The 24,305-nt window shown below is 41.3% G+C and overlaps 1 protein-coding gene across 5 annotated transcripts in view; it reads right to left on the bottom strand.

Moving 5' to 3' along the window:
• Positions 1 to 5,463: 5,463 nt before the first annotated feature.
• The window catches only part of MICAL2 (microtubule associated monooxygenase, calponin and LIM domain containing 2), a 133,128-nt gene continuing 114,286 nt past the window's right edge, over positions 5,464 to 24,305 (bottom strand). For 4 of the 5 annotated variants that reach the window (XM_055813859.1, XM_055813855.1, XM_055813857.1 and 1 more), the window contains 6 exons: positions 19,368 to 19,462; positions 17,191 to 17,283; positions 16,404 to 16,497; positions 11,042 to 11,141; positions 9,735 to 9,808; positions 5,464 to 8,812 (listed from right to left, as the gene is read on the bottom strand). In XM_055813859.1, the coding sequence (XP_055669834.1) occupies positions 8,628 to 8,812; positions 9,735 to 9,808; positions 11,042 to 11,141; positions 16,404 to 16,497; positions 17,191 to 17,283; positions 19,368 to 19,462 (641 nt within the window). In that variant the 3' untranslated portion in view covers positions 5,464 to 8,627. The remainder of the gene's footprint in view (positions 8,813 to 9,734; positions 9,809 to 11,041; positions 11,142 to 16,403; positions 16,498 to 17,190; positions 17,284 to 19,367; positions 19,463 to 24,305) is intronic. The other variant, XM_055813858.1, reaches the window with a different exon arrangement.

Raw genomic sequence — 24,305 nt, 5'->3', positions numbered from 1 at the left:
ACAAGAGGAAACAGCCTCAGTCTATATAAGGGGAGGTTTAGGTTGGATATCAGGAAAAATCTCTTCACGGAAAGGGCGGTGAGCACTGGAACAGGCTGCCCAGGGAGGTGGTGGAATTGCCATCCCTGGAAATGCCTAAAGAAACACATAGACGTGGTGCTTAGGGGTGTGCTTTAGTGATGGGACTCGGCAGTCCTGGGTTAACAGCTGGAGTTGATCTTAAAGGTCTTTTCCAACCTAAATGATTCTATGATAGAAAAGAACTAATGCTGTAGTAAAGTGTAACTAAGTAAGTATTGTGCAAGTTAAAAGTTCAGGCTTACTACATACATTTCAATCTTGAGCAGGTTTTGCCAAAGCAGCTCTTCCGCTGTAGGTTTCAGCTACATCTGCAGTCAGAGGCGGCAGGCACCGTCATACCTGCTTCTACAAAAAAACTCAACAGTCGTAGTCAGACCAGTATAAAAACCAGTGGGAAAGAAAGGTGACTTAGCACGATAGATTGCCTACACCAACTCTGCTTTGATTTGCAGATGAGTAGCTTGAGAGAGTAGTATGCTTAAAACAGATAATTTGCTGTGACTGGTTCAGGAGGCATCCAGGACTGGAACGGCATTAATGTCATCTGGATGCACTGCTTGCACTTACCACTTAATCACTCGATTAACAATTCAGGCAAAAAGCCACACACACTTCATGCAAATATCTAGCTATCCATTAGGCATAATAAGTGAAATGAAATTACCATGAGGATATTTCTAAATCGGCTAATAATTGTTGTGTTTTTACAAGCTGGTAACATTGGTTAGCTGATGAGGGGTAGACACCAATGTGTATTTGTTGCATGCAGTTAGTATATGCCCTGGAGAAAAAGCTTTATTCATCCATACTGCCATCAGTTAAAAGCAGGAATGAGCCCAAGTCGTTAGCACAATCTCTCCTTTCCTTAGGTTTTCTCTCCTGGCTAGATTGTGTCTCGAGGCAGTTCTCTACAGAACAGTCTGAATTTCACACATTACTCTTTTTACAGAAGTACTGTTCACACAGTGTATGGATTAGGAAATAAACAGTTTTAAGTAATTTTTAAGAACACAATTATTTCAAAAGAAGAAATAAACCCATCAAGCCCTTTTTTATATGCATGTGAATCTGTGGCATTTACAGACAGATCAATGACCAAGCTAAATCTCTGTTTGGACCCAAATGACTATGCATAGATGTCAACACAGGATTTTGTGGGCACAGCAGAAGAGACAGCATTTTGGCAAGCACACTTGTGTACTTTCGTACACCTTTGTACTGCTACGTTTGTGTTAAAGACAGAACGAACAAGCCAGATACCTCACGGACAGTAACGGGTGCTGGGTTGTGCGGTACGGGAAGGTCAGAATTCAGCATGCATTTGCCAAGTCTCACACAAAATAGTTGAAAAGACTTAGTATCTTTCTTTCCTATTTCGCTATACTCGGCATATGTAAACTAATGACAAATGCAATATTACTTATTTAATAGCCTCATGTGCTATGAGTGTTATATATCACAAGGAAAAAATACATTTTAAATGAAACTTAATGTGTTTAAAATCAACCTTATCAGATCTGGAAACACAAATACTCTGTGCTTTAATTAATAATGCTAAAGCAACAGACAGACTTAAGTCTACTGGCTTTTTTAATGGGTTTCTTCCAGAATTTATTTGCAGTTCTTTGGGTATAGCATTATCACAATGTTTCTCCACTTACGACATTTATTTTTGAGGATAGTTACAACAATTTTCCCCCCTGGGTCTCAAACTACATAAGCTACTTTCTTTCTTTTGATCTGGGAATATATATAGCCATATGACCTTAAATTAATATTGTATTCAGCACTAAAGGCCTTATAGATACACACAAAGTCTAAGTTATGGCAGATAGAGAAATGATTTTTGCTCTGCTTTATATTTGATAATGGAATACTTTCACGATCATGCTGCATGATCCCCACACAGGACACAATAGTCAGCAGTCCACCGTTCAGGCTGGCCCAGCTGCATCTGGCGTATAGAAATCTGGAGCAGACCATGGGAACTCTCACCATGCTCCCTGTCAGCACCTTGTTCTTGCAGATGAGCCAACCAGTAGCTCAAATTAATTGTATCCTGATCACATCTATACTTTTGGCAGGCAATAAAAGAAAGCTAAATACACATACTTCAAATAATTCTTATTCACCTGCATTTCTGTCCATGCACACCTGGTTTTTATTTCTTTTAATGTGGGACTCAAAATGATCACAAACAGCCTTACTTTCCAAATGAGGTGGAAGAGGGAGGGTATGTAATATACCAACCATGGATGAGGCTAGTAAAAAAGCACTGTGGCAGCCAAGCTGGTGTAATAAACTATCGATTTCTCTTAGCATTTTCTCCCAACATTTTTCTTCTAGGTGAACCTCTGCTGTAGCCTTTTGACCATTAGGTCATTTGAAAGAACAGAGGCAGATTTTTCAAAAATGCTCTATTGTGCTACTGCTACTGCCATGATTGCCTTCAATAACACCTTTCACTGACTTCAGGCAGACCAAAGCCTACCCTTTTCATTTTTCCAAGTACGTGCAGTCAGCCTTCTACCGACCTGCCCATTCCCTGTGGTTAGCTGCTGAACTGCCCGCCCCACCCTGACTAATAGTTAACAGCACATGAAAAGAGCCTGCTTAGGAAAGACAGCATTTTCTTACAGGTTACTTTGTGGATGTTTAACATCTATTTCTTGATTGGGATCTTCCTGAGAGTGCCCCAAAGTACCTGGGGATAAGAGCTCTGGCAGCAGCTGGCACTCCTGCATGTGTCCATGAGCAAGACACACCGGGCACCTGCTCCCTAAGGTGAGGTAAGGCCATGGCCAGCGCTGGCACCCCAGGAGGCTGGGAAGCAGGAGCTGCCTCCAGCTCTGTCCTGCAGGAGAGTATTTGAATTTGACGAGGAAGCCCGGCTCCTCTTTGCATGGCTGCGGCCAGTGGCCGCCTCTGCACAGTGCTGAGAGCAGGCTAAAGCCTGCCATACCTGCCATACACTGCCATACCTGGCAAAGGGACCTTTGTAGATCATCCTCATCTCTCATTGCATATCTCCACAAAAAAAGTTGATACATCCCAAAGGACTTAGCTGCAGGTGATTTCAGACCCTGTAAGACAGGCCCAGGGCTGACAGATCATCCCAATGCGAATGTACACTGTAACAGCAGAAAACAGCAGTATCGGGGGTAGAAGGGCTCCAAATTTCCATTGCCACCATCATCTAAAACTCACACGTGAGAATAAATTTGTTTTCAGTTCACAAGGTGAATTTAAGATTGAGCGTACACATACGCTTCAATTTAAAACAGAGCTATGCTTTCTGCTCAACTTGTAATTTCTTTGGGATAAGAATCTTCTCTTTAAATAAATAACAAATAATAAATTAACATAGTTTCGTAAAAGTATCAGAGTATTCCCAACCAGATTCTTAAGAAGTACACCTATATTTTGCTGCACATTAAGAAGCACAGGTCATAGACTAACATGCAATGAGGGAGAACGTACATGAAAGATAAAAAATAACATGTTGTATACAGTCACACAGAATACTTATTTAGAAAGTTTTGAAGGAAAGAAAGTGGGTTTTAAACTTAGTAAGATGAGAACATCACCCTGGTATTTAATGCTTCTGATAACTTGTTCTTTCATCAGTCAGTTATTAATACATACTGGGCCAAATCTACTTGCATTTACATCTGGCCTTCTTGAGATAGCTTTAGGAGAAAAAAAAAAATCAATATTATGATTTTTTTCTTAATAAGCTTCACATGTGCCTGTAATTTTGTACAACTGTGTTAACATGAATATTCCAGCACACGCATTGCTGGCACACAGGGCCACGAGGGTCTTTTTTGGTTCATTAGAACCAACAGAAGAAACCACAACTTGTTCATAAATATTACGCAAAGAGATTTAGGTGAAATCCAGCAAATACCTCATGCATCACAAAGCATTTGCCAGGATCTAGGTTCATGAGATATGGCTGCCATGAAGACTGCAGGGATAGTATTTGCAAGCTAATGTGGCAAACCCATCGTGCTAAACTGTGCAAAAACTGTATGGTCCATGCAAAACCCAGCAAGGACAGCTTTGGAGCTTAACAGTAGCAAAGTCTTAAAAGTGTACAGAATCTCCAATCTGTTAAGCCACATCGTGTTCCTTGCTCAAGCAAGAAAGAGAACAAGAGTATGTCTTTCTGGCAAGAGACTGCTAAACTAAAGTGAAATTCTTAGTTGAAGTCAGATATGCATTGAGCTAAAAAGTGGAGGTTTCAAAGCACAAGACCTCTACATTTGTTGCCTGTTCCCAGAGAAACCTGGTCAAATACCTTAAAAATCAGTGAAGCATTCCTTTACTTTGGGGGCAAATGGATTGATCGTGAGTCAATGGCTTACAAAATCCTTTCCCTGAACTTCTCATCCAGTTGAGTTGCTTTAGACCTACGATCTTTTGAAGAGGGGACAAGGGTGTCCGTGTGTGCTGTGAATAGGTGCGGAACCGCAGTATGGTGGTATTTCTACCTACACTCTGCTCCTGAGCCAGCCAAGTCCTCCAGCTGTTGACCAGGTGGCTGAGAAGTCAACGTGGCTGCAAGGTTGCCGTGTTCACATGGATAAAAGTTTGACATATTACTTCCAATAAACCCAGCAGGCAGGTAATTCCTGTGCAGTCCGAGAACTTACATGTGGTATTAATAGAGGCATCACCACCACGGCCGTTTGCCTTTGAGGCACACAAGATGGAAGGGAAAGGACATGACAATAGAAGAAAACCGTCAGTTCAAATGTGCCAAAAATTACCTTGACCTCTGAAGAGAAGCAGCTGTCCATCTGTCCTCTGCAGAAGAGAGAGCTGTCAACGAGTTCATCACCGAGCAGGGGATGACGGTGCAGACACTAACATAAGCCCAAATCTTGGTTACCTACTTCTCCCATCTCAAGCAGCACGTTCTCTTGCTCTGTAACGCTCTCCCACTGGTAGAAAGCAACCAAATGAGATCACCTGAAAGAGGTAAAGTTGGTAAAATTTGAAAATTGGCAGTTAAGGTTTTGATCACCCGTTCTTAGTGGCCCATGCAGTGACACTTACCCTTCAAGTGTTCAAGGAGCTGTTACAATCTGTATGCCATGCCTAAGGAAATCAGGTGGTGAATTCCTGTGTAGGAATGTGAGGATGTTGTTGATCTCATGGAGTCTGCAACCTCTTGTGTTAAAAGCCGAGCTGAATAGTCTCTAACTTCAGGTTGTCATTATTCCTAAACTATAAAATGAATCTGTGAACTGCAAGATGGTGTGATTGAGTTACCAGTATATGAATTAAGAAACTGATATGATTTCTTATTATAGATCTTTCCTAGACACACATTATTACGTTGCAGATATTGTTGGAGAGAAATTGCTATGAAAATTATTCAGGGACTTCAGGGAGTGAGATATAATTTTATTTGTTGAAATAGAAAATTGCTCATATCTAGTCCATTTAGGCATAGTCAATACGTTCCAGCACATCACATAATACCCAAAAATGACAGCACCAAGGACTTAAAAATGAACAAATTATTATAAGTTAGTGAGTCAATTTACAGAAAAGATTGAGCAGCAGGAAGACTCATAACCAAACCAATGTTTAAATACATTTCTAATACAAGCCAACCACATTGAATTGACCTGTGAACAGTGCACACAGCTTCTGGGGGTTTTTCCCCTCCTCTACTGTCATAATACATGAAGACCTGCTTTAAATGACATAAATAAGAGTTTACTATTTTTCTAAGTCACTTGCGCCGATCAATTCTGGATCTAATCTTGTGAGGTACTTAGTATCAGCCAGGGTAACAGTAGCCTGCCAGGTTTTCCCACCCAAGAGCAGACCCACAGCTTTGGGCGGAGCGTGTGTTAACAATCACATGGCATCCAGAAAAGTATCTTTTTAGCAAAGAATATTTTTGAGGTCCCTAAAATGCTGATGGTGCTCAGCTTCTGTTGACTCGAATACTTCCAGGAACTCAAATCTCTGAAGCTAAAAGGAAAACAGCCTTTCGCATTTGGTTTTACAGTTGAATAGGTATCTGCTGTAAATCTCAGGGCTTATGTAAAATTCAGAGCAACCTTAACTGGCCTGACTGCAGCACGTGCATCTCCCCGGGGTGAGCAGGCCAGACTTGGGCAGAGGAAAGTGATCTCCGCCTCAGGACTAGGGGCATCTTGTTTCTCCGAGGCTGCCCTTCCTCTTTGTACAGCAGCAACATTAAGGTGAACAGGCCTTTCTAGATCATAAAAGTGAGGTGAAAAAAATCTTTCACTGATCTAACTGAAGGTTTCTGCTGAATTCCCCTTCTATGCAAAGCACTAATAAGCTTGCTTTAAAACTTCTAAAAAAGACATTGAAACCGTTATGACTCTCCATTTTCTAAAGAAAACTGTCATAGATGGTCCTGACAGTGATGTTCTATGGGATTACAGGAGGTTTCTGATTCTGATAAAATCCAGAAATTTTCTTCACTAAACTGGAAATACCAGCAGATCTCAACAGAGAAAATGAAAATATTTATTGCTGCCCTGCCTGCTCCTACTTTGTGTCAATCTTAAGGAACTGAGCTCATTTCAAAACCAACTGCCACAATCCATCTCAATAAATATTTAATCTGAAGATCAGGTATGCTTAGCCTATGAATGGCAGGTAAAAATATCTGATGGTAATTCTGGAACACATTCAAGGATTCTGCTGTCTTTCCACTGTGATGAAAGACAAATTATATCTTGCTATGTTTTAAGGGTGTCCCTTCAAGTTATGGTAACTGAGAACATTGTTTATAAATCTTAACTCGTATTTTATTACTAATTATTTACCAAACCAATAAAGCTACCTACTCTACAACGCACAGCTTTACCTATACATAGCTGTTAGAACTACACATTTATCAATGAAAATCAGAGATAGCATCCGAACTGTAAAATTTAAACAGACATTCTTATCCTTTTTAAACAGTCTAATAAATAAATATAAATAGATAAATATCACAGAACCTTGCACCAATAGAGCTATATTGTTTACCTGTGGTCAGTAGTAGTAGAATCTTGCTTTTATCTTTAGAAAGGGTATTTTAAATTTCTTACAATTACAGCAAAACCTTAAGATAATTCATAAATTATTGTGACAGGATCCAGTGCATCTGTTACCCTTCAGGTACTTACAAAAAGGGGTTTTTAATTTAAAGCTTTTGTAACAAGAATGCTTCTAGCTTTGCTGTACCATAAACAACTGCTGCAAACTAGCACCATTCATGAAATAATGAGAATACAGAATTTTCTCAGAGCATGAGGTAAAAGGATATTAAAAAAAAAACAAAACCCAAAACAAACAGTCTTTCAGTTTCTCCTTGTTTTTCCAGTTTGAAGATCTAGTGCATCATACATACAGTTGGGAATACTACTAATCTTAAATTGCAGTTATCTCAGATTGAAGAAAGTACTTAAATTACACCGAATAATAAGGAGAATTTCTACACATCTGCTTTGCCAGTATCTACAAATGCATGTAAAAAAAGGATAGGAGACAGTTCCTTTAAACAAAAAATATGCATATATTCTTAAGCAGCAAGATAAACGTAGTTTAAATAAACCCTCAATATTTTCTATCAAACATTGACATTAGAAACTTAAGATTTTTTGCAATCCTTTTGAGGAATTATTCTCAGGGAGATCTTTAACTGCTACACTGCACATCACAGCCTATAATACAATATATTTGTGAAGTATTTTATCAAGCAACTGTAAAGCTTACCCTATAAATATTAATTGGGTCTGGATTACTATTTTTAAATTATCATTTAGCATATTTTAAATACCTTAATCTGTGACATACAAAAGCTTTTTTTAGCATGTAATAGTTTTAAAGGTAGTCACCTCTTTGATAATCCCTTACAATTTTACAAAATATAGGGATTTAATATTGCTTTAATTTCTTGCTCAAAAACACATGGCACACTAAAACTTACAAATACATGGAAAATTAATTTCTGACATTGCATTTACAGTAGTTTTAATAAGTGCTTATAAGTAGTTATTAGTCAAATGACCCTTCCTTCACCACAAATAAAAACTAGCCTTATTTTTATATAAGATGCTTGCTTTCTGACCTTTAAATAGGTCACCATGGGTTGGCTGTGCCCCGATATTAACAAACCCACATACAGATTCAGACAAAGAGATGGAAAGTAGTGTCATCTCAAAAAAATTAAATTATGTCATCATGGTTCTCAGAAACTCTCTTCGCAGCATAAAAATAAAATTCCAAGAAAACAGCAGAGCTCTGATTTCCCTTTCGCAGATTCTGATGCCCACCAGACAGGTGAATTCAGTCCCATCCTGTATTCCAGTGACCCTTTTTTAAGCTGATAGTGAAACAGCTCACTCCGGTATGAGCAAAAGAACTGCTTAACAGCTTTTGATAACAAAACAACATGTTTCCCAAATAAACTGATCTTATATTTGAGTTCCTTCATTTTTCAGAAGACCATATGTCCATGATTCCGGATATTGCTGAAATCATGTATATTTGCATGTGGCTGTTTAAATCCTGCTCAGCTGATAGCCTCTAGATAATATAATGCTTTCAAAGTGCTGGTCTTCTGCCTTTTCTTTCACTCTCTGCTCCTCTAAGGTAGACACAAGTTTGTCCCTTTCTTCAACCACTTTCATCATCTCAGTAAAAATTTCATTCTCCTCATTCAGATCCATCTCATCTTTAAGGCTGTCTAAAAGATGAAAAAATAAGAAGTTAAAATCCAAATCACTCTGTTGTCGCACTTTGCATTCTAATTGTTGTACAGCTTGCATTAATATTATAGTCCATGACAAATGAAGTCAATGGCAATTAATATTTTTCAGGTTACAATTCAGGGAAAATTTCTCCTGCACTTAGGATGTTTAAGGTTGGCCATTAATGCTCCTGATATCTAGAGTAGATCTTTTAGCAAAACTTAGACTGAAAGGGGTAGGAAGAGCACTACTAGTTTACAAAACATTTAAGATGGAGATTAAATTTAGTTTATAAAGTTAAAAGCCCAATCATTAAATGTAGTATCTGTAAGAAAATGGAAAGTGTTTTTCAGAAAATTTATTGAAAACTGCTGTCACTTATGATCCACATACTTAGAATACAACAGAATATTTTGGGACTCAGTGCTATGTAATCCTCCTTCTGCCTGCATTCCTCCTCCCCATGCTCTCTTTTCTAATACCAAATGAAAGGACAAGCCCAAACTGTAAACCCAAGTACCTAAAAGCAGTTCCAAAACACTGCAGTAACCAGTAATGCATACAGTTAACATAAAAGCAGATAACCCCTTTTGTGTTCAGTTGGCTGAAGAAATTTGTTTCTGTTGCTGCCCATCACTGCATGTTAGCTGGACATTGCTGCCTGCACAGCACAGTGAGTGGGACTACATGTGCAAGCGCTTCTGATCCAGTTCCATGTTAACTAGGCAGGTTAGCTTAGCTGTCTTCAGAAGTCGTATGAGAAGATCTCACGGGCTGCATTTTGCTGGCTGAGCTGCGCTTGCAGAAGAGCACAGGAGGCAGAGCCTCAGCCACTCTCATCCTTTTTGAGGCAAACAGCGATGCATACAGGCAGGGTCTGTCACTGTGGGCTGGAGCTTACTCTCCCCTTTGACTTACCATCAATGGCCATTTTCTCTCTCAGCTTTTGTTCCAACCTGCTTTGGTGGTCCTCCAGTTCTAGCTCTTGCGCTCTAGGTACAATAAGAAGTACAGTAAAGACTGAGATTTTTTCAATAAAGACTTACATGTTAATATTATTTCAGCCAAGAGATTCTGTGTTCGTTTTATCCAGTATTTTCTCCTTATGGGCAGTCAAGGTTAAAAGGCTTGCCCGTCCCTACCTTGCCACACCAACGGCGAAGTACCCCTACCACCTTTTGCATACGTACCAGATTAAGCTCCCTCATACACAGCAACGCTTCAGGCTTTAAGCAGCTGTGCTTTGTTGGTGGCACCCACAATGTAATTCTGGATAGGACTGAACGCTCCCACAGACAAAGGGCCCTGCCAGGCTCTCTGCACAGGAATGGGTCCTGCGGCACAGGTACTAACACACAGGAACACATCCAGACAACAACAGTCTATGTCCTGCAGTGATAAAAGCAGCCTGCTTTTGCTTTTTTAACTCTGCTTTGGAGAATGTGAGCAGGAAGCATTGCCACCACAACCCCCAATGACAGTCGAAGAGGAAAGAAAAGTATTGGCTTCCGGCAGCATCAGCACAGCCGGGAAGAAATTGGGGTGCAGCTGGAGCTACTGGCTGGGCTGCAGCTCTGCACGCAGCACGGAAGGCTGAGTGATAGGGATAAATGATAAATGGCAACAAGCAGCCTGCACTGGTGTGAAATCCAGGGGTGAGTAATGACTGCTGCAGCTCTCATCGCCTTCCCATGTTGCCCGGAAATAGTGGAGAAAATAGCTGAGAGTCACCTCTGCCTATCTGTTGAGTGAGTTTCCAAGGAGGTGAGGTGAGGGAGCTAAAGCCAATATTGTTTCCATCAACCACAAACAGTGGTATCTGAGGCAGTTTTTATTTGCTTTGTGTATCTGCTTGTTTCATCGCTGTAGTGAATTCCTAGACCTTTTCTCCTATGTCCAATAAGAACAGAGATAGATTTGTCAGACTATTTTTCTTCTACAGGAGAAGGCACCCCAGTGTTCATTAGACCCACAATACGTAAAGGCAGAGCATCTATATGCTCTGCTGGTTTAGAGTATCATATGGGATTGAAACAATTGAACCGCTGTGAGAGGGAATGACCAGGAAGGCTCAACTGAAAGATCTGTCTTCAAAACAGATTGTAGCTACTCTGAGTACGTTTATTCCACGACAGTCTCAAACTGCAGCAAGCAGCACAGTGTTTAGGTGTACTGTGAGTACACTTTTCCCCTATCTTTAGTACTAATGCTTGTTTCTTACTTACATAATCAGGAGCTCAGACTCATAACGCATTAATTTATTCTTCTCCAGGACCAGCTCAAACCATTCATGTAGCATCTGAGTTTCATCCTTTGTGCCTGAATCTGTATAAAATAGGAGATGTAACTGTGCGTTACCAGCTTTCCTTCCAATGCTCTTGCCACTTCACTTTAAATAGTCCTCATTCGTAAGCCTAGGTAAGTTCAAATGTACATTCCTTTGCTGTATGTAACTTACATCAGTAATGTCTGGTTATAACAGGTATAACATTCTTGGCTACATTTGGTTGAATGCTGTAGTTTATTGCAGCTAAAGATGCATCAGATTTAAACACATTTTGTTTAGGCAGTTAAGTTTTTCCTTTCAAATAATGACACAGACTTGCTTTTTTTAATAAGTATCAGCTTAGTCCCTGCTTCCAGTGGGCATCAGACGCACAATCAAATCCTCTACAAATTTCCATACATGTGCTTTGAATGATGGGAAAGGCTGTGAGACAGGACAAACTTATTATTACTGGGTGGTTTCGTAACACTTTGGGCCAGGGCATTGCTGGTAGGCACTATACAGACACCAAACACGAGATGGTCTCTCTACCAAAGAGCTCGCAGCTTGGCTTGGCCTTGCTGAAGAGGAGGATGGATTTCTCTTTCACCAGGTGAGGGCCTTTACTGCTCTTAAAATGCCGTTTGTACAAAAATCTTTGGCAATGAAGAACCTGTAGGTGTTTTCAAGCAGCAAGTCAGAGCACATTTGTATTTATTTTCCTTGCTGTCCTTTAAGATGCTCATCATGTCACATTTTCCATTTTCTTCACAAAACCAAACCACCCCACCACTCTTTGATGCAGAATTACAGCAGCAGCAACAGCACTACAAACACATCTCCCATGTCTGCTCTTCCCATTCACCGTCTGCTGCCACAAAACAGCAATCACCTCTAGGAAGCAAGTATCTTGCACTGCTCCAGGCTGAGGCAACAATTTAGGTGACATGCTGACCCCTTCAGAAGCATAAAACCAACAGTCTGACCATGCTCCTGCCTCAGCACGTGGTAGTTGCACACCCCACCACGCTGCTGCTGCGTCTTGGAGGCAGGGACAGCCTGACCTGGGGCAAAGCAAAAGGAGGTGCTGCCAAGCAGGCAGGGGAACACAGCGCTTTCCTCCTCAATCCTTCCATCACACTGCTGGATAACCAGCATAAAATCCTCATAGATCAGCCTGGCTGTTTCTGTGGGTGTAGACTTATGTGATTCCTCCTACTTTAAGAGGACTGAACCTTTACTTCAGATGACAGAGTGCTGAAATTTAAGACCAAAGGTCTCAGGTCCAAGATTGAGAGATGGCAATTACAAGGGTATCATTAAAATAGGTTACCAAGTGGAGATAGCCAGAGTCCTGGAGAGTTCGGCAGTGTTTCATATGCCTTTCTATTGTTGTCTTGAAATGTGCTTTGTTCTTGGCCCCAGAAATTACCATCTTGCCTGTAATTGCTTCAGCTGTCCCTCACTTTAACGTCAAAGCCAGGATTTGACTCAAGAACAGCAAGCCCATCTCCTTTGGATAGTAATGATCTCGCCCAATGCAGCCCTTCAACAATATTCCTGAGCAGGAGGGAAATTGTTGAGTGTTTGGGATCACCAGCCCATTTTCATGCCTTCACCAAGCACTGCCATCCCAGAAAGCCCGGGTCATATCCTGCCAGCATCAGAGGAATTACATGGGCCCTCACACCGAGGACAGGCCTCATGCTGGCTTGGGTGCGGTTCTGTGACTTCTCATCAGAATGTGACCCAAATCTGAAGTTACCATGAAACGGGAAGATAAAGCAGCAGGAGAGGGCAGAGCAATCTTGGTCTGGTTTCTGCCCAGTTCTGTTAAAACTTAACAGTAATGGATGTGTTCCTGTGAGACCTTCCAGATCAGCAAGCAGTGATAAAAAAAATGTCTTCTCCAAGCAACTGGTGGAGCAGTTCTCGCCGGGACGTGCCGACAGTGGCTTCTCACAGACCAATGCAGCCATGCAGCCGTAGTATTCAGAGCCTTAGGTCTTCATATGCCACCATCAGAAGTTATCATCACAATCTGATCTATCTTACCATCAGTAAAAACATTGCAATTGCAGGTATGTGTATGTCCTGCACACAAACAGAAGGTTACTATTCCCTCTTTGCTGTTTTCTTGATTAGGTAAAAATATTTTTTAACATTTCCTCTTTACATTTAAAAATCTCTGTATCTCCAATAAAAGACTGTGTATCATAGGTTGAGGTAAGCAAACAGTAACACACTTTGCAAAAATGCCACTCGTTTCACCAAAATCCTCAGTGCAAGCTGAAACAAAATATGTTTTTCCTCCTTCTCCATCCCGCAGAACACCCTCCAAGTGTCCCCAGGGGCATTTTTTCCCCTGAGCTTTTCAGATGTTTGTTACAAATAATGTTAACAGTTATTTAAGTCTGATGGAGTGCTTGATGGCTTCCAAGAGCAGAACAAGCCAATGAAGTCTTTCGCATAACGCAGTACAAGGGATCTGTACTGCATAATGCAATAAGAATTTGTGAGTCTGTTTTGTGAGCCATGCTGGCTTTTTCTTACAGCCTAGCTAAAGCAAAACTTTCCTCCTGGTTTACCCAAGTCTCCTTGAAGCTAGGTCCTGTTTGAAAGTCAGATATTCTTCCAATTACATTGCAGCTATTTCTATTTTCATCGCTTTTGAGGGAATGACAGGCTACAGAGGAGTATTTCCTGAACACTGTTCTCAAAACCTCAACCTTCTGTTCTCCAGAATGATGCTATGTTGTCCTTCCATACAGCAGTCACATGGTAAAGGAGTCTTGGCCCGTTTGTACCTTTTTAGGAACAACAAAACCTCATATTCCTTATTTCTACAGATTTTCAACTGATTTCTTTTGATTGTGCTGAAAGTTCTGAGAAACCCTGGATATGCTCCTTATGAAATCAAAACCTAGCTGCATCCTGCACAGATATTTGTTCACCTTCTAAAGCAATTTCTTAACATTCTCTCTACATGCATTTTTCTTTTTTACCATCATTCTTCATGATGTGTTTAGTCAACTGATCACTTATGCTAATTTCAGTGGAAAACATGTTCTGAGATTTTTATTTCTGTATTTTCTTGTAGGCAGAAGATCTCCATAAGCCTCCACAAATGTCAGTAGAAAACAAAGCGATGGTACCTCAGTGATTTATTATTTGGTATTTTGAACCAGAATAAAGGGAATAACGGGCATGAAAAATTATTCGTAGGACTGATACTATTTCTCTCTTTTTTTTTTTTTTTTTTAATTCATGAATTGTTGTCACTACAATTAGAAGATCATCAAAGCCTCATTTTGCTCATCAGTCTTCATGGCAGTTGTTTCGCACCCACGCATGTTCTCTTCTAATTCAGTTGAGGAGGTAATGAATAACTCCCTCTAACAAAGGGGCCATTCATCCCAGGCTTACAGAATTATTAAAGGAGAGTTGCATAAATGTCACTGAAGACTAGTGTTTGCAGGCCTGTCTCTAAATTTGGTTATTCACAACCTTTGCAGCTCAATATTATTGCTGAACTGTGATTCGTTTCTAATTACCTTAATAATACCTATTAAATCACTTGAATTGCATAAGCACAGACCTGCTTAAATACAACTTAACGTAATAAACACCGGTCATTCATTAAACAATAATGCTCATTATTTTTAAGAAGGTTGAACACAATATTAAACTCACCAATTCCTGCATCATTACACGTATGTTATTACAAGTAACAAAGCACCCACATTTTGTTTGGGAAACTTATGGCTTCATGCTTTCGCACCCGAAGAGTTGCTGAGAGACAGTAACATCCTACGTTTCAATATCTGCCCTATTTGTAACTGGCCACCTACACACAAACAATAAACAGGGAGAAAAAAAATAGTACTTTCACCTTAATGAGGGCAATCCAATTACTAAGGATGGGAAAAGAATGAGAAGCATCAATCTCTTGGCAGACAGCCTTCTTTAGGAAATGTGATTGTCAAAACAGCAAAAACAAGAGGCAGCTCTAGGCCATTTATCCTGGCATTCAGTGTCTATCCCAAGAGCTAGAAGCCTCTTGTCTCTCTGTATTTTTGAGGTTTCCAAAAAAACACCACCCTTACACAACTCAGCAGTGAAGGAAAAAAGCTAACACTCCAAATCCTCAAAGTCCCTCCAGCAGACTTTCTCACAGGTGGTAAAGGTGTGTGCCATTTGATAAAAGGTTATGGTTTTGTTTAAGAAAAAAAGACGCTAGCCTTTTAATTAACATTTCAAGTGGGTTGGCACTATCAATTATAGGAAATTAGCTAATAAATATAAAAGGCTGGGCAAATGCTCTCTTGCTGAACCAATTAGTTCAGTGTTAGGATAGGGGCAGTAACTGCTAAGAAATATGGCGTTAAAAAAGCCAGCATGCAGAGATTGTGCTGGGTTGCCTAACTAAGACAACATCAAGAGCAGGTGCCAAAATATATCTAGGTTTTCAGTGTTATGCAACTGCCTGTCATGAAAGCACGAGCTTCAGCTTTCTAAACCAGAGGTAAAGACAGACATGTTTGCAGCCAGGCTGTCAGCTCCCCAGAGTCCTTCCAGCATGGAACTGCAGTCCCCTCCTAAGTCCCTTACACACACGGCTCACATTCACATCCCCATTTTTGGCCTTGCGGGAGCCCACTGATGTTCTGTTCCTCTGCAGGAGATCTCCCCAGCTTCACCCCACGCGTGGTGGTGGTGGTGGTAGGACACCACAGTCCTGGGTGCTTGGGACTGTCAGTTCAGGCAAGGGAAAACCTTGTCTCCGACTGGGGCCAAGACAATGTCCCTGTTATCTCCTACCCACTGGGGGAAAAGCTGTGTGGTTCGGGTCTGTGTGCCTGCATGCTGCTGTTGCTATAGCATGGCCACCGGCTCTAATCGTATTAATGGCATTTCACACTCCGGGAGAAGTCATTAAGGACTCTGTTACTAGGCACAGGCTGCTGCTGGCTTGGTAACTGAGATACAGCTCCCAGATACCTCACTGGTTCCCTCCATATGATTAAATTAAGGTGAGGGTGAGATTTTAAAAAAAATGGGTGGAAAAAGTGTAGATTCAGGTTCAACAGCAAGGCAAGTAATTCCAAATCTATGATAACCAACAGAAAATTCATAGCATTCAACATGAAGGTGCTTTGGCTAACAGAATTTGAGGAAAAGAGTTAGCAATTATTTTTGTCCTTCCAGTTGTTTTCATTTCAGATTTCACACTAAACTCTATTTCTGTGACAATCATTAAAACCCCTCTGCTTGGAAAAAGGTTAAAGAAACCATCACCAAACAAACACTGCTTCATTTACCTGATTCTCCTCTTAGTTCTCTCTCCAGTTTGACACCAAATATCTCCAGAGCTCTTTGTCTTTCCTCCAATTCTTCCAGTTGACGTTGGACTGCCTACAAAATTGTAATGATACAAAAGCTACAAACATAGCTTCAACATTCAGAGACAATAGGTGGTCTCAGTGGTTAGAGAAACAGCTTGAAAAGGTCTTGGAGGGGTGGGATCTGCAAATTCACTGAGAGTATTAGGTGCCTAAGCAATTCAATAATTCCACTAAGTATCTATGCACTTTTTTATGTGGGTAAGTATTATAGTATCATTTTCTGAAAAGCAGGGCCTGTATAAAGTGAAATGACTTTGCATCATTAAGAAAGAATACGGTTCTTTTTCATTGTTATGGCAGAGAGAGAACAAAAACCATCACTGTATTTTCATCCCCTCCTGTAGTACGTAGAGGTAATAGCCGAGTTTCTTACATTCTCAGGGGCTGATTTTATTTCCCCTTTCTTTCTCTTTCCCTTTTCAGTGTATTCTGCCCTCACTGCCAGTCACTCTTCCCTCTTGTTCTTCACAGACAATTACAAAATTATGATGACCCTCTGGGGCACACGTGGATTTGTCACATACAGAGATGCAAGGCCCCACCACATACATCTTCCTGCTCCTGATGGCTGGGGGAGATTTCAACACAGAAGGCAGCGAGCCACCGTGAGGAGTGAGGGCGGGTGCAGAGCCCACATCAGGTACTCCCTATCCTCACTAGTCACTCTTGGGAGACAAATAGGACATGTGAGCTACGTTTTCACCTGTGCTTTGTGAAGCCTCTTCAGCTCCTCTTGTTTAATCAATTGCTTTGTCTCCTTCTCCAGCTTCCTTCTCCTTCTGAGAGCCCTTTTTGCCTTCAAAAAAGAGGGAGAAAAATGGTAATCAAAGCATAAGTACGTCATTATGTGTTTCCTCAAACCTTCCCCAGAATCACAGAACCGTTGATGTTGGGAGAGACCTCTGAAGATTGTCTAACCCAACTGCCCTGCTCAAAGCAAGGTGACCTACTGCAGGGTGCTTGGGACAACCTAACTGAAATGAAAATATTCTCGTAGGAATATTTTCATGCACTTGCATACATTAACTTTAAATCATTACATGCACCTATTGCAACCCTAAGTCAGTGTGAACTGTGCCTGTCAATAAAAAAATGTCCAAATCACAAAGCTGACTATATACAACATACCACTATACATGGCTTCTGCAGACACCATCATGGCCAGGGAAGAAGCCAGGCACAGGTAGGGGGAAGCTCTAGTTTAAGGAAACTCAACCCATATCTGTTGCTGTAGCTGCTAAGTAGCAAAATTTACTTTGGATTGCTTTGAACATGGCAAGAGGGGTGTATCCAAAAGAAACAGCCACCACAGGACACTACCTGAAGCCCTGCGAAACCTTCCCCGATGCCATTTCTCTGCTGCATTACAGAGGGGGGGTTCCTTTCCCTGGGGCACCTCTCACTGCTGGATAGCACATGTTGCTGGGCTGGCCGAGGGGATCGCCTCTGCCTGCTCCATCTTGCCCTTGACACAAGCTATCTGGAAGTGCTTTGAGGCTGTGGTTTTCCCATTTTGGAGGGGACAGAATATATGAGCGCTGTAGACCAGACAACTGAAAAACTAACAAGGCAGAAAGCCACCAAAATTTTTCCCACCAAGTTTTACCAGAGACCAACGGTGGTACTGGCGAAATAGCACTCAGAACTGGCACGAAAAGAGGTACTAGGAAGTAGCTGAGAGAAACAAGCTGAGTGGGGAATGTGCATCAAAACTGAATCACTGTTAACACCTGCATGCGACAGCTGTTCGTTCACCCCGTTTCTGTCAGCTGCCCTGGCAGCGCTGCCTTCCCCGCTGCCTGGCCCTGCCTGTCCCTGCAGCTGCCTGAAGTGTTGGGAGTTGCTCCTATCCAGTTTTCTCCCATGTCTCCCTTCTTTTCTCTATTTTGTTTAAACTTTATTTAATTCACCATAATATTATCTTACTACAGATTGTCTTTCCTGTAACAGGAAAGATGAATTCTGACATCTCAGTGCATCCTGACGGACAGCCACTGGCGGGACGTGCCGCCACATGTTGCTGCAGTTCCGCCTCATGGCACTTCAGTTCTTCTGGAGCTGTGCAACTGGATACTTAGCTTTCAGCTTGGCTCTTTTTTCAGCATACTGGGCAGCCTCTTGCTTTGCTTTCTTTCCCCCTGCTCCCCGCAAAGCAACAAACCAAAAGGCCACCTCATACTATTAATTCCACTTACTGATATTCTGCACAGGAAAGAGGTAAACACATTTCTGATGAGCTATTCAGGCAATAAAAGCTCTGTTTCTTCACATCAGAGCCGATGTATTAAGAACCGGGTATTAAGAGTTCATTGGTGCTTTAAGCCCATCGTTTCTGCTAGCCACAGGAACTGAGTTAGGGCTCAAAGACCCCGGTGTGCAGCTGGTCCTTTCAGCGTACGGGGTCTGGGTGTGACTTCATGGCACACGCAGTTGTGCTGATTAGGATAAAACCAGCATTTTCCACGCAACCTGCCTGTAGCGCTTCTCAAATGAAGTTGTATTTCCCCAAGGGAAATCTGCATCTGCTTGGTTTAATTTTTTCGACAGTTTGCTAGTTGGGCTACATATTAAGGCCACTTAAAAATGCAGCTTCAAAGTGGTTTCAGTGAAACATGTCTGTTTGTCAAATCAAGACCTCCTCTGTCAATGCTGGTGTAACCTGGGTGAATTAAAGTTCCAAAGAGGAAAAAGAAATTTTTATGTTCATCTGCCTTACAGAATTTTAAAGTATTTTCTCTCCTTGACACATAACCTCTCCACTGATAAAACGTTCCAATCCCCACTTAGAAAAACTGCCATGTGTTTTAGATCAAAATCATATATGAATCTTAAATACAGTCCAACTGAGGAAATATCTGTCTGTTCCCAAGTCAAGATTACCTTGTGTGTAAATGACGGCTTGGATTCAAATTCATCATCAGAGGAAGAACTAGAATACTCGGTAGCTTGTTTTCTGACAGGTAGGTGTTCGCATCCTAAAACACAGGAACAGAAGAGTCAGTGAAGCAAAAAAATATTGTTCTTCAACTTAGACACTTTGCACCTGCCCTGAGTTCTAATCAGCAGTACCTAGCACAATTTGGAAATTCGGCTGATAACAGTTTTGACAGGGATCAAAAATTTAATTAATGCTATTTGATTTTTTTCAGGTATTACAAACAAATTAATTCCTTGAGCACCCTGCATGTAGCATGCTGTTCTGAACACACTCAAGATTCATTAAAATGTATATCTGAAGTTAGCCATATCACCCAAATGATTGTATAAGGCTCACTATACAGTGTAATTGAAAGCAAAAAGTCTGAGCCAGCTCTTAAACAAATTACCCTTATGTGGCTTGTAGCATCTGGCACCCATTTTTACTACATGACATCTGCTCAGTGTAAAATAGTTGGCGTCAGAATGTCTGGTCATATAAAAAAATCACAAATGTAATCAGAAGCAAATGGACTAAGAGAACAAGGCTTTATCACACAGCCGCATGCAACATAAATATTTCATTAATTATGTCTAAACAAACGTCACTTATTTTCCTGCTTTAGGAATATTATCACATCATTGAACCGTTGATTAAAATGCCATAATAAGTCAGGAAAATCCATACATCACAACAATGCAGTCCATAAGGAAAACTCAAAGGCTGCCTTTGGAAGAAGCATGCTTTCAGAATTATAAATTAAATTACATTTAATTGTAGCAATTTTATCATGCCTGTTTTTCCAGCATCTCATTTCAACTGGGTGTAAATATTTGAATTTCTTCTTAATTTGTCTAATTCATAGCTTCGTTCTCTTTATTTCAGAAAATAAAACCGCTTTTGGAACATCTGTCACTATGCTTCAACCTGCTACAGGGTTAATGATTAACAGCTGGGCAACATCTTGGAAATGTACATTATTTAAAGCTAACAGTGCCATTTTTCATTGTATCTGCAAGGTAACAGTTGGCTCTCTATGTGCAAGTTGTATTCAGACTGAAATAACTTCCCATTCTCCCAGTGTAAATGTTTCTTCTTTGCCTCGTCCTGGATCACAGTCCTGAAGTAGGGCATCTGTCTCAAGCCCTAATTTAAAATCAGGATCCATGAAACCTGTTTGTCCTGGATGATAAAGCAATAAAAGCAAATCCAAGTAATCTGAGGCACAAATCCTGATTTTCCTGAGCAATCTCCGTTATAGAAGCACCCAGTCCTAGTGTTCGATGAAGCTGTAAGCTCAGAGGGTCCACTGGAGCAGATCTGGGTCCTGCCATCCTTTTTTGCAGGACAAGTCCTTGGGCAGCAGATGCCTTTGAGGGAAAGCCGGGAGGTGCAACAGCCCTCCAGGTGGGTCTCCAGCCTGCCAGGTGATTCCACTGCTCCGGAATTGCCCAGGCTGCCACCCCACACCTCTCCGCCTCACCTCATGGCACTTGGAGGAGGGACACAGCTCCTGCTCACTGACCTGCCGGGGATTCTCCGATGACTCATTATTGCTGGGGTGACACTGGTGCCACACACTGCCCCACGCTCTGCAGACAGGAGCGCAAATCCAGCTGCACCCCCCACCTCTGCTCCCAGCGGTGGGGAGCTATCAGCCATAAAGCCCTTCCCAGTGCACATGATGAAGGCAGGCGTGGGGAGCTATCCACCACTACTACTTTGGAGACGTAAATTCACCTACCTTGCTTCTCCCTGTGCAACCAAAAGTTTGCAGTAACTACCCTGCACTCAGACCACTAGCGAAATGAAATTCTGTAATATTCAAAGGGCAAGCTTTACAGCCCACCAGGGCTGGAAACACAAGCAATTACACACTCCCTTTCTTCTCTCAGCTGTGGGAATAAGTGACTGCTTCCCCCGTCCTCCGCTTTGAGTGATATCAATAATTTAAAAAGCATTACAAGGTCTACAGAAAAAGCAGCCTGCTATAAGACATGGGCACCTTCCTCCTCCTCAAGGGTGTGACTTGGGAGCTCTTTGCCCTTCTGGGACAGAGAGAGGGTCAATGACTTCCAAGGGCCATCTCATGAGCATAAGGAAGGCAATGTCTGCACATGGAATAGATTCATAACAGCCACAGTCCTCCCAGTGCCTATCTGCTATGGAGAGTCGGGTATTTGCACCTTGCTCTGCAGAGAAAAGCCATTTTTAGATTGCTCCAAAAGAGCTGAGCTTTTCAAGGGATGCAGTACCTAAACCTCTGTGAGATGACAGCCACCTGACTGCAATCAGCAACATCCTTTATCATCTCCACCTGAGAATCCTACAGGATGAAGGACTATGTGAAGCCACTCAGTGATGAGGCAGCTGATGGATCTACCTGTTTGCATTGACAGTTAAGGTCTCTTGTCACATTTATTGCATATATGTTTCACAGCACTGAGGCTCTCTGCTAATATAATGTGGATAATCAAAGCATGGGCTGCTCCAAGGAGGTGCCCAGAAACACACAGCAAAGAATGACAGAACTGGGATGAGAATACAGGGCTTTGGCTTCCAGATGGGTGGTCCTGCCACATTTCAGGGATACAGAAGCAGTGGGACAGTGCACTTCTTTCAACACTAGAAGGGCAGCCACTCAGTGCTCTGCTCAGCTATTTTTCTTTGGCTATTTCCTCGTGGGAGAGACTAGAAATATGCTCTAAAATGTACCCCAGATGCAAATTTCAACTTCAAAACAACTATAACAAGCACAGTAAGAAATTACCTCATGGAATGAACTTTCTTTATGCAGAGCTAGAGAAAGAATATACCACAAGTTTATTCTTTTTTTTTTTTTTGGGGGGGTGGTGGGGGGGTGGTGGTGGTGAACAACAACAACAACAACACATGAAAAACCAAACCAAACCACACTTCTGTATTACAGCATCTGTATGTTCTACTACAGATGACTGAGCATTAATCTTTCCCATCTCCAAAGGGAATGAAACAGACAGAATTTAGCTGCCAGGTGTGAGGATCTGGACAAGAAGTTCACACATAAAAATGTTCAACTTGGGGACTTCTACACTTACTGGATCATTTAAATCTGAAACTCAGAACTACAATAGTAAAGTTGGATAATAATAACTTGTCTACTCCAAATATATCAAGCCTTAATGCTCAATAGCTACAGAAAAGATCTCAAAAACGTATGTTTTTTCCAAATATTAACTCAAATTTTTTGGACTTGGCCTTTCGCTTTCTGGCCATCTAATTCCTTCAAAATTGGAGTTATTTATTTTTTATTTCTTAAGTACTCTAGTGTCTCCCTATCTTCCAAATTAACCTGTTACACTAGAGCTTTTTCTCCCCAGCTAACATGACTTTGGATCATGAGGAACGGTCAGCCATACTTTTAGTTCTTAATTATAAAGGGGAAAGGAACAAATATTTCTGAAATCTTTATTAATCTAATCTTGATTTCCACCTCACAGTGGCTACTAGGAGTTTGGTCAAGAAACCTTTCCAGCTTACCTGATTTACAGCTGTCAAATCACATGAAACTGAGTATTAATTACTATTTTTATTAATTGTTATTGAATCTGACAGTGTCACACAACACACTTCAAAGTGCAAAGCTGGAGGAAACCTCCAATTCTTGATATTGGTACTTGGTATCCATGTATGTGTATGTCATAAGAGATAAGAAAAATGGCATCCATAAAATTAAAACTCCTTCCTATGACAGTGTGTTACAGCCTGGTAATCCAAAGGTGAGTCTCAAAGACACTTTGCTTTGGCCTAAGCATGCTGCCATTGAATGTCATCAGTGGTAAAACCCTCACTGTACTCAGAGGGATCAAATGACCGAAGTCCAGCACTTTTGAGAACCCCTCTTATCATGTAAATCTAACGGACTGGCTTTCCTAGGAAACTTGAGGTCCTCTGCACAAAGAGGGAGATGTCACATGAAGAGATTAAGAAGGTAATACCTTCTGTTTCATGTGGGAACACTGCTGGTTATCCTGGAGATCTATAGGGGAAAAAAACCCACCAAACCACCGCTACTGTCACTCCGCATGTCACAGCTCACCTCCCTTTCCTGGGGTGTTTTTGTGCCACGGTAATGACTGCAGTCTAAATACACGGAAAGCCTTGGAGCAGGAACCGGTTTTATAACATAATGTTATGTTAATCTGTTGGCTTCCTCTCTAAGTGTCCAAGATTGCGTGGTTTTATAAAGTCATCGGAGTTAATCATGACCACGTTAAGTATTTCAGTGTTTTACAAAAGAAAGAGGCAAAGCTACACATATCTCCTAGGACACTGATGTCCCAAATCAGATGGGACTTGGCATGAAGTAGGAGATTAAATGAAAGGACGGAAGAAATCAAGAGTGGGCTTGGCTCTTTGGCTTCACCTCTCTGCTTCTCCATAGATTTCTCATGTGCTTTTAGGTATGTAATTTAATCTTGTAGTGCCTCAGTTCCCCTTCTAAAACATGTAATCACTGAGATAAGTGTCCTAGCTGACAAGAACATCACAAACACAGACTTTCAGTGGTACAAAGGTGCAGTAGTGGGAACACATATGAACCTGAAATATTTAAAACAATCTCTTTTCAATCTAAAAGTGCACAAAACCAGCAAAGTGAGTTCATAACATATCTACTTTTCTCATCAGCTGAGCTGGTTGTCCTGCTTAATGAAGGGAGCCATGTAAAGCCAGTCACAAACTTGAGTTATAACGACTCTCATCTAAGGGGCGATTCTAGGAATGTTTTTCACATGACCCCTACTCTGTCAGGGACAGAAATATTCCTTCCACATCTTCATTGTACAAGAAGCAAACCCAGAGCCACAAACATCTGCCAATACCCAACCACATTTACGGACTGGTCTGTAGAAGGTCTGTAA

This window comes from Falco peregrinus, chromosome 9 (genome assembly GCF_023634155.1).
Source record: "Falco peregrinus isolate bFalPer1 chromosome 9, bFalPer1.pri, whole genome shotgun sequence".
Classification (NCBI taxonomy): domain Eukaryota; kingdom Metazoa; phylum Chordata; class Aves; order Falconiformes; family Falconidae; genus Falco; species Falco peregrinus.
This window is presented reverse-complemented; position numbering and strand designations above follow the sequence as displayed.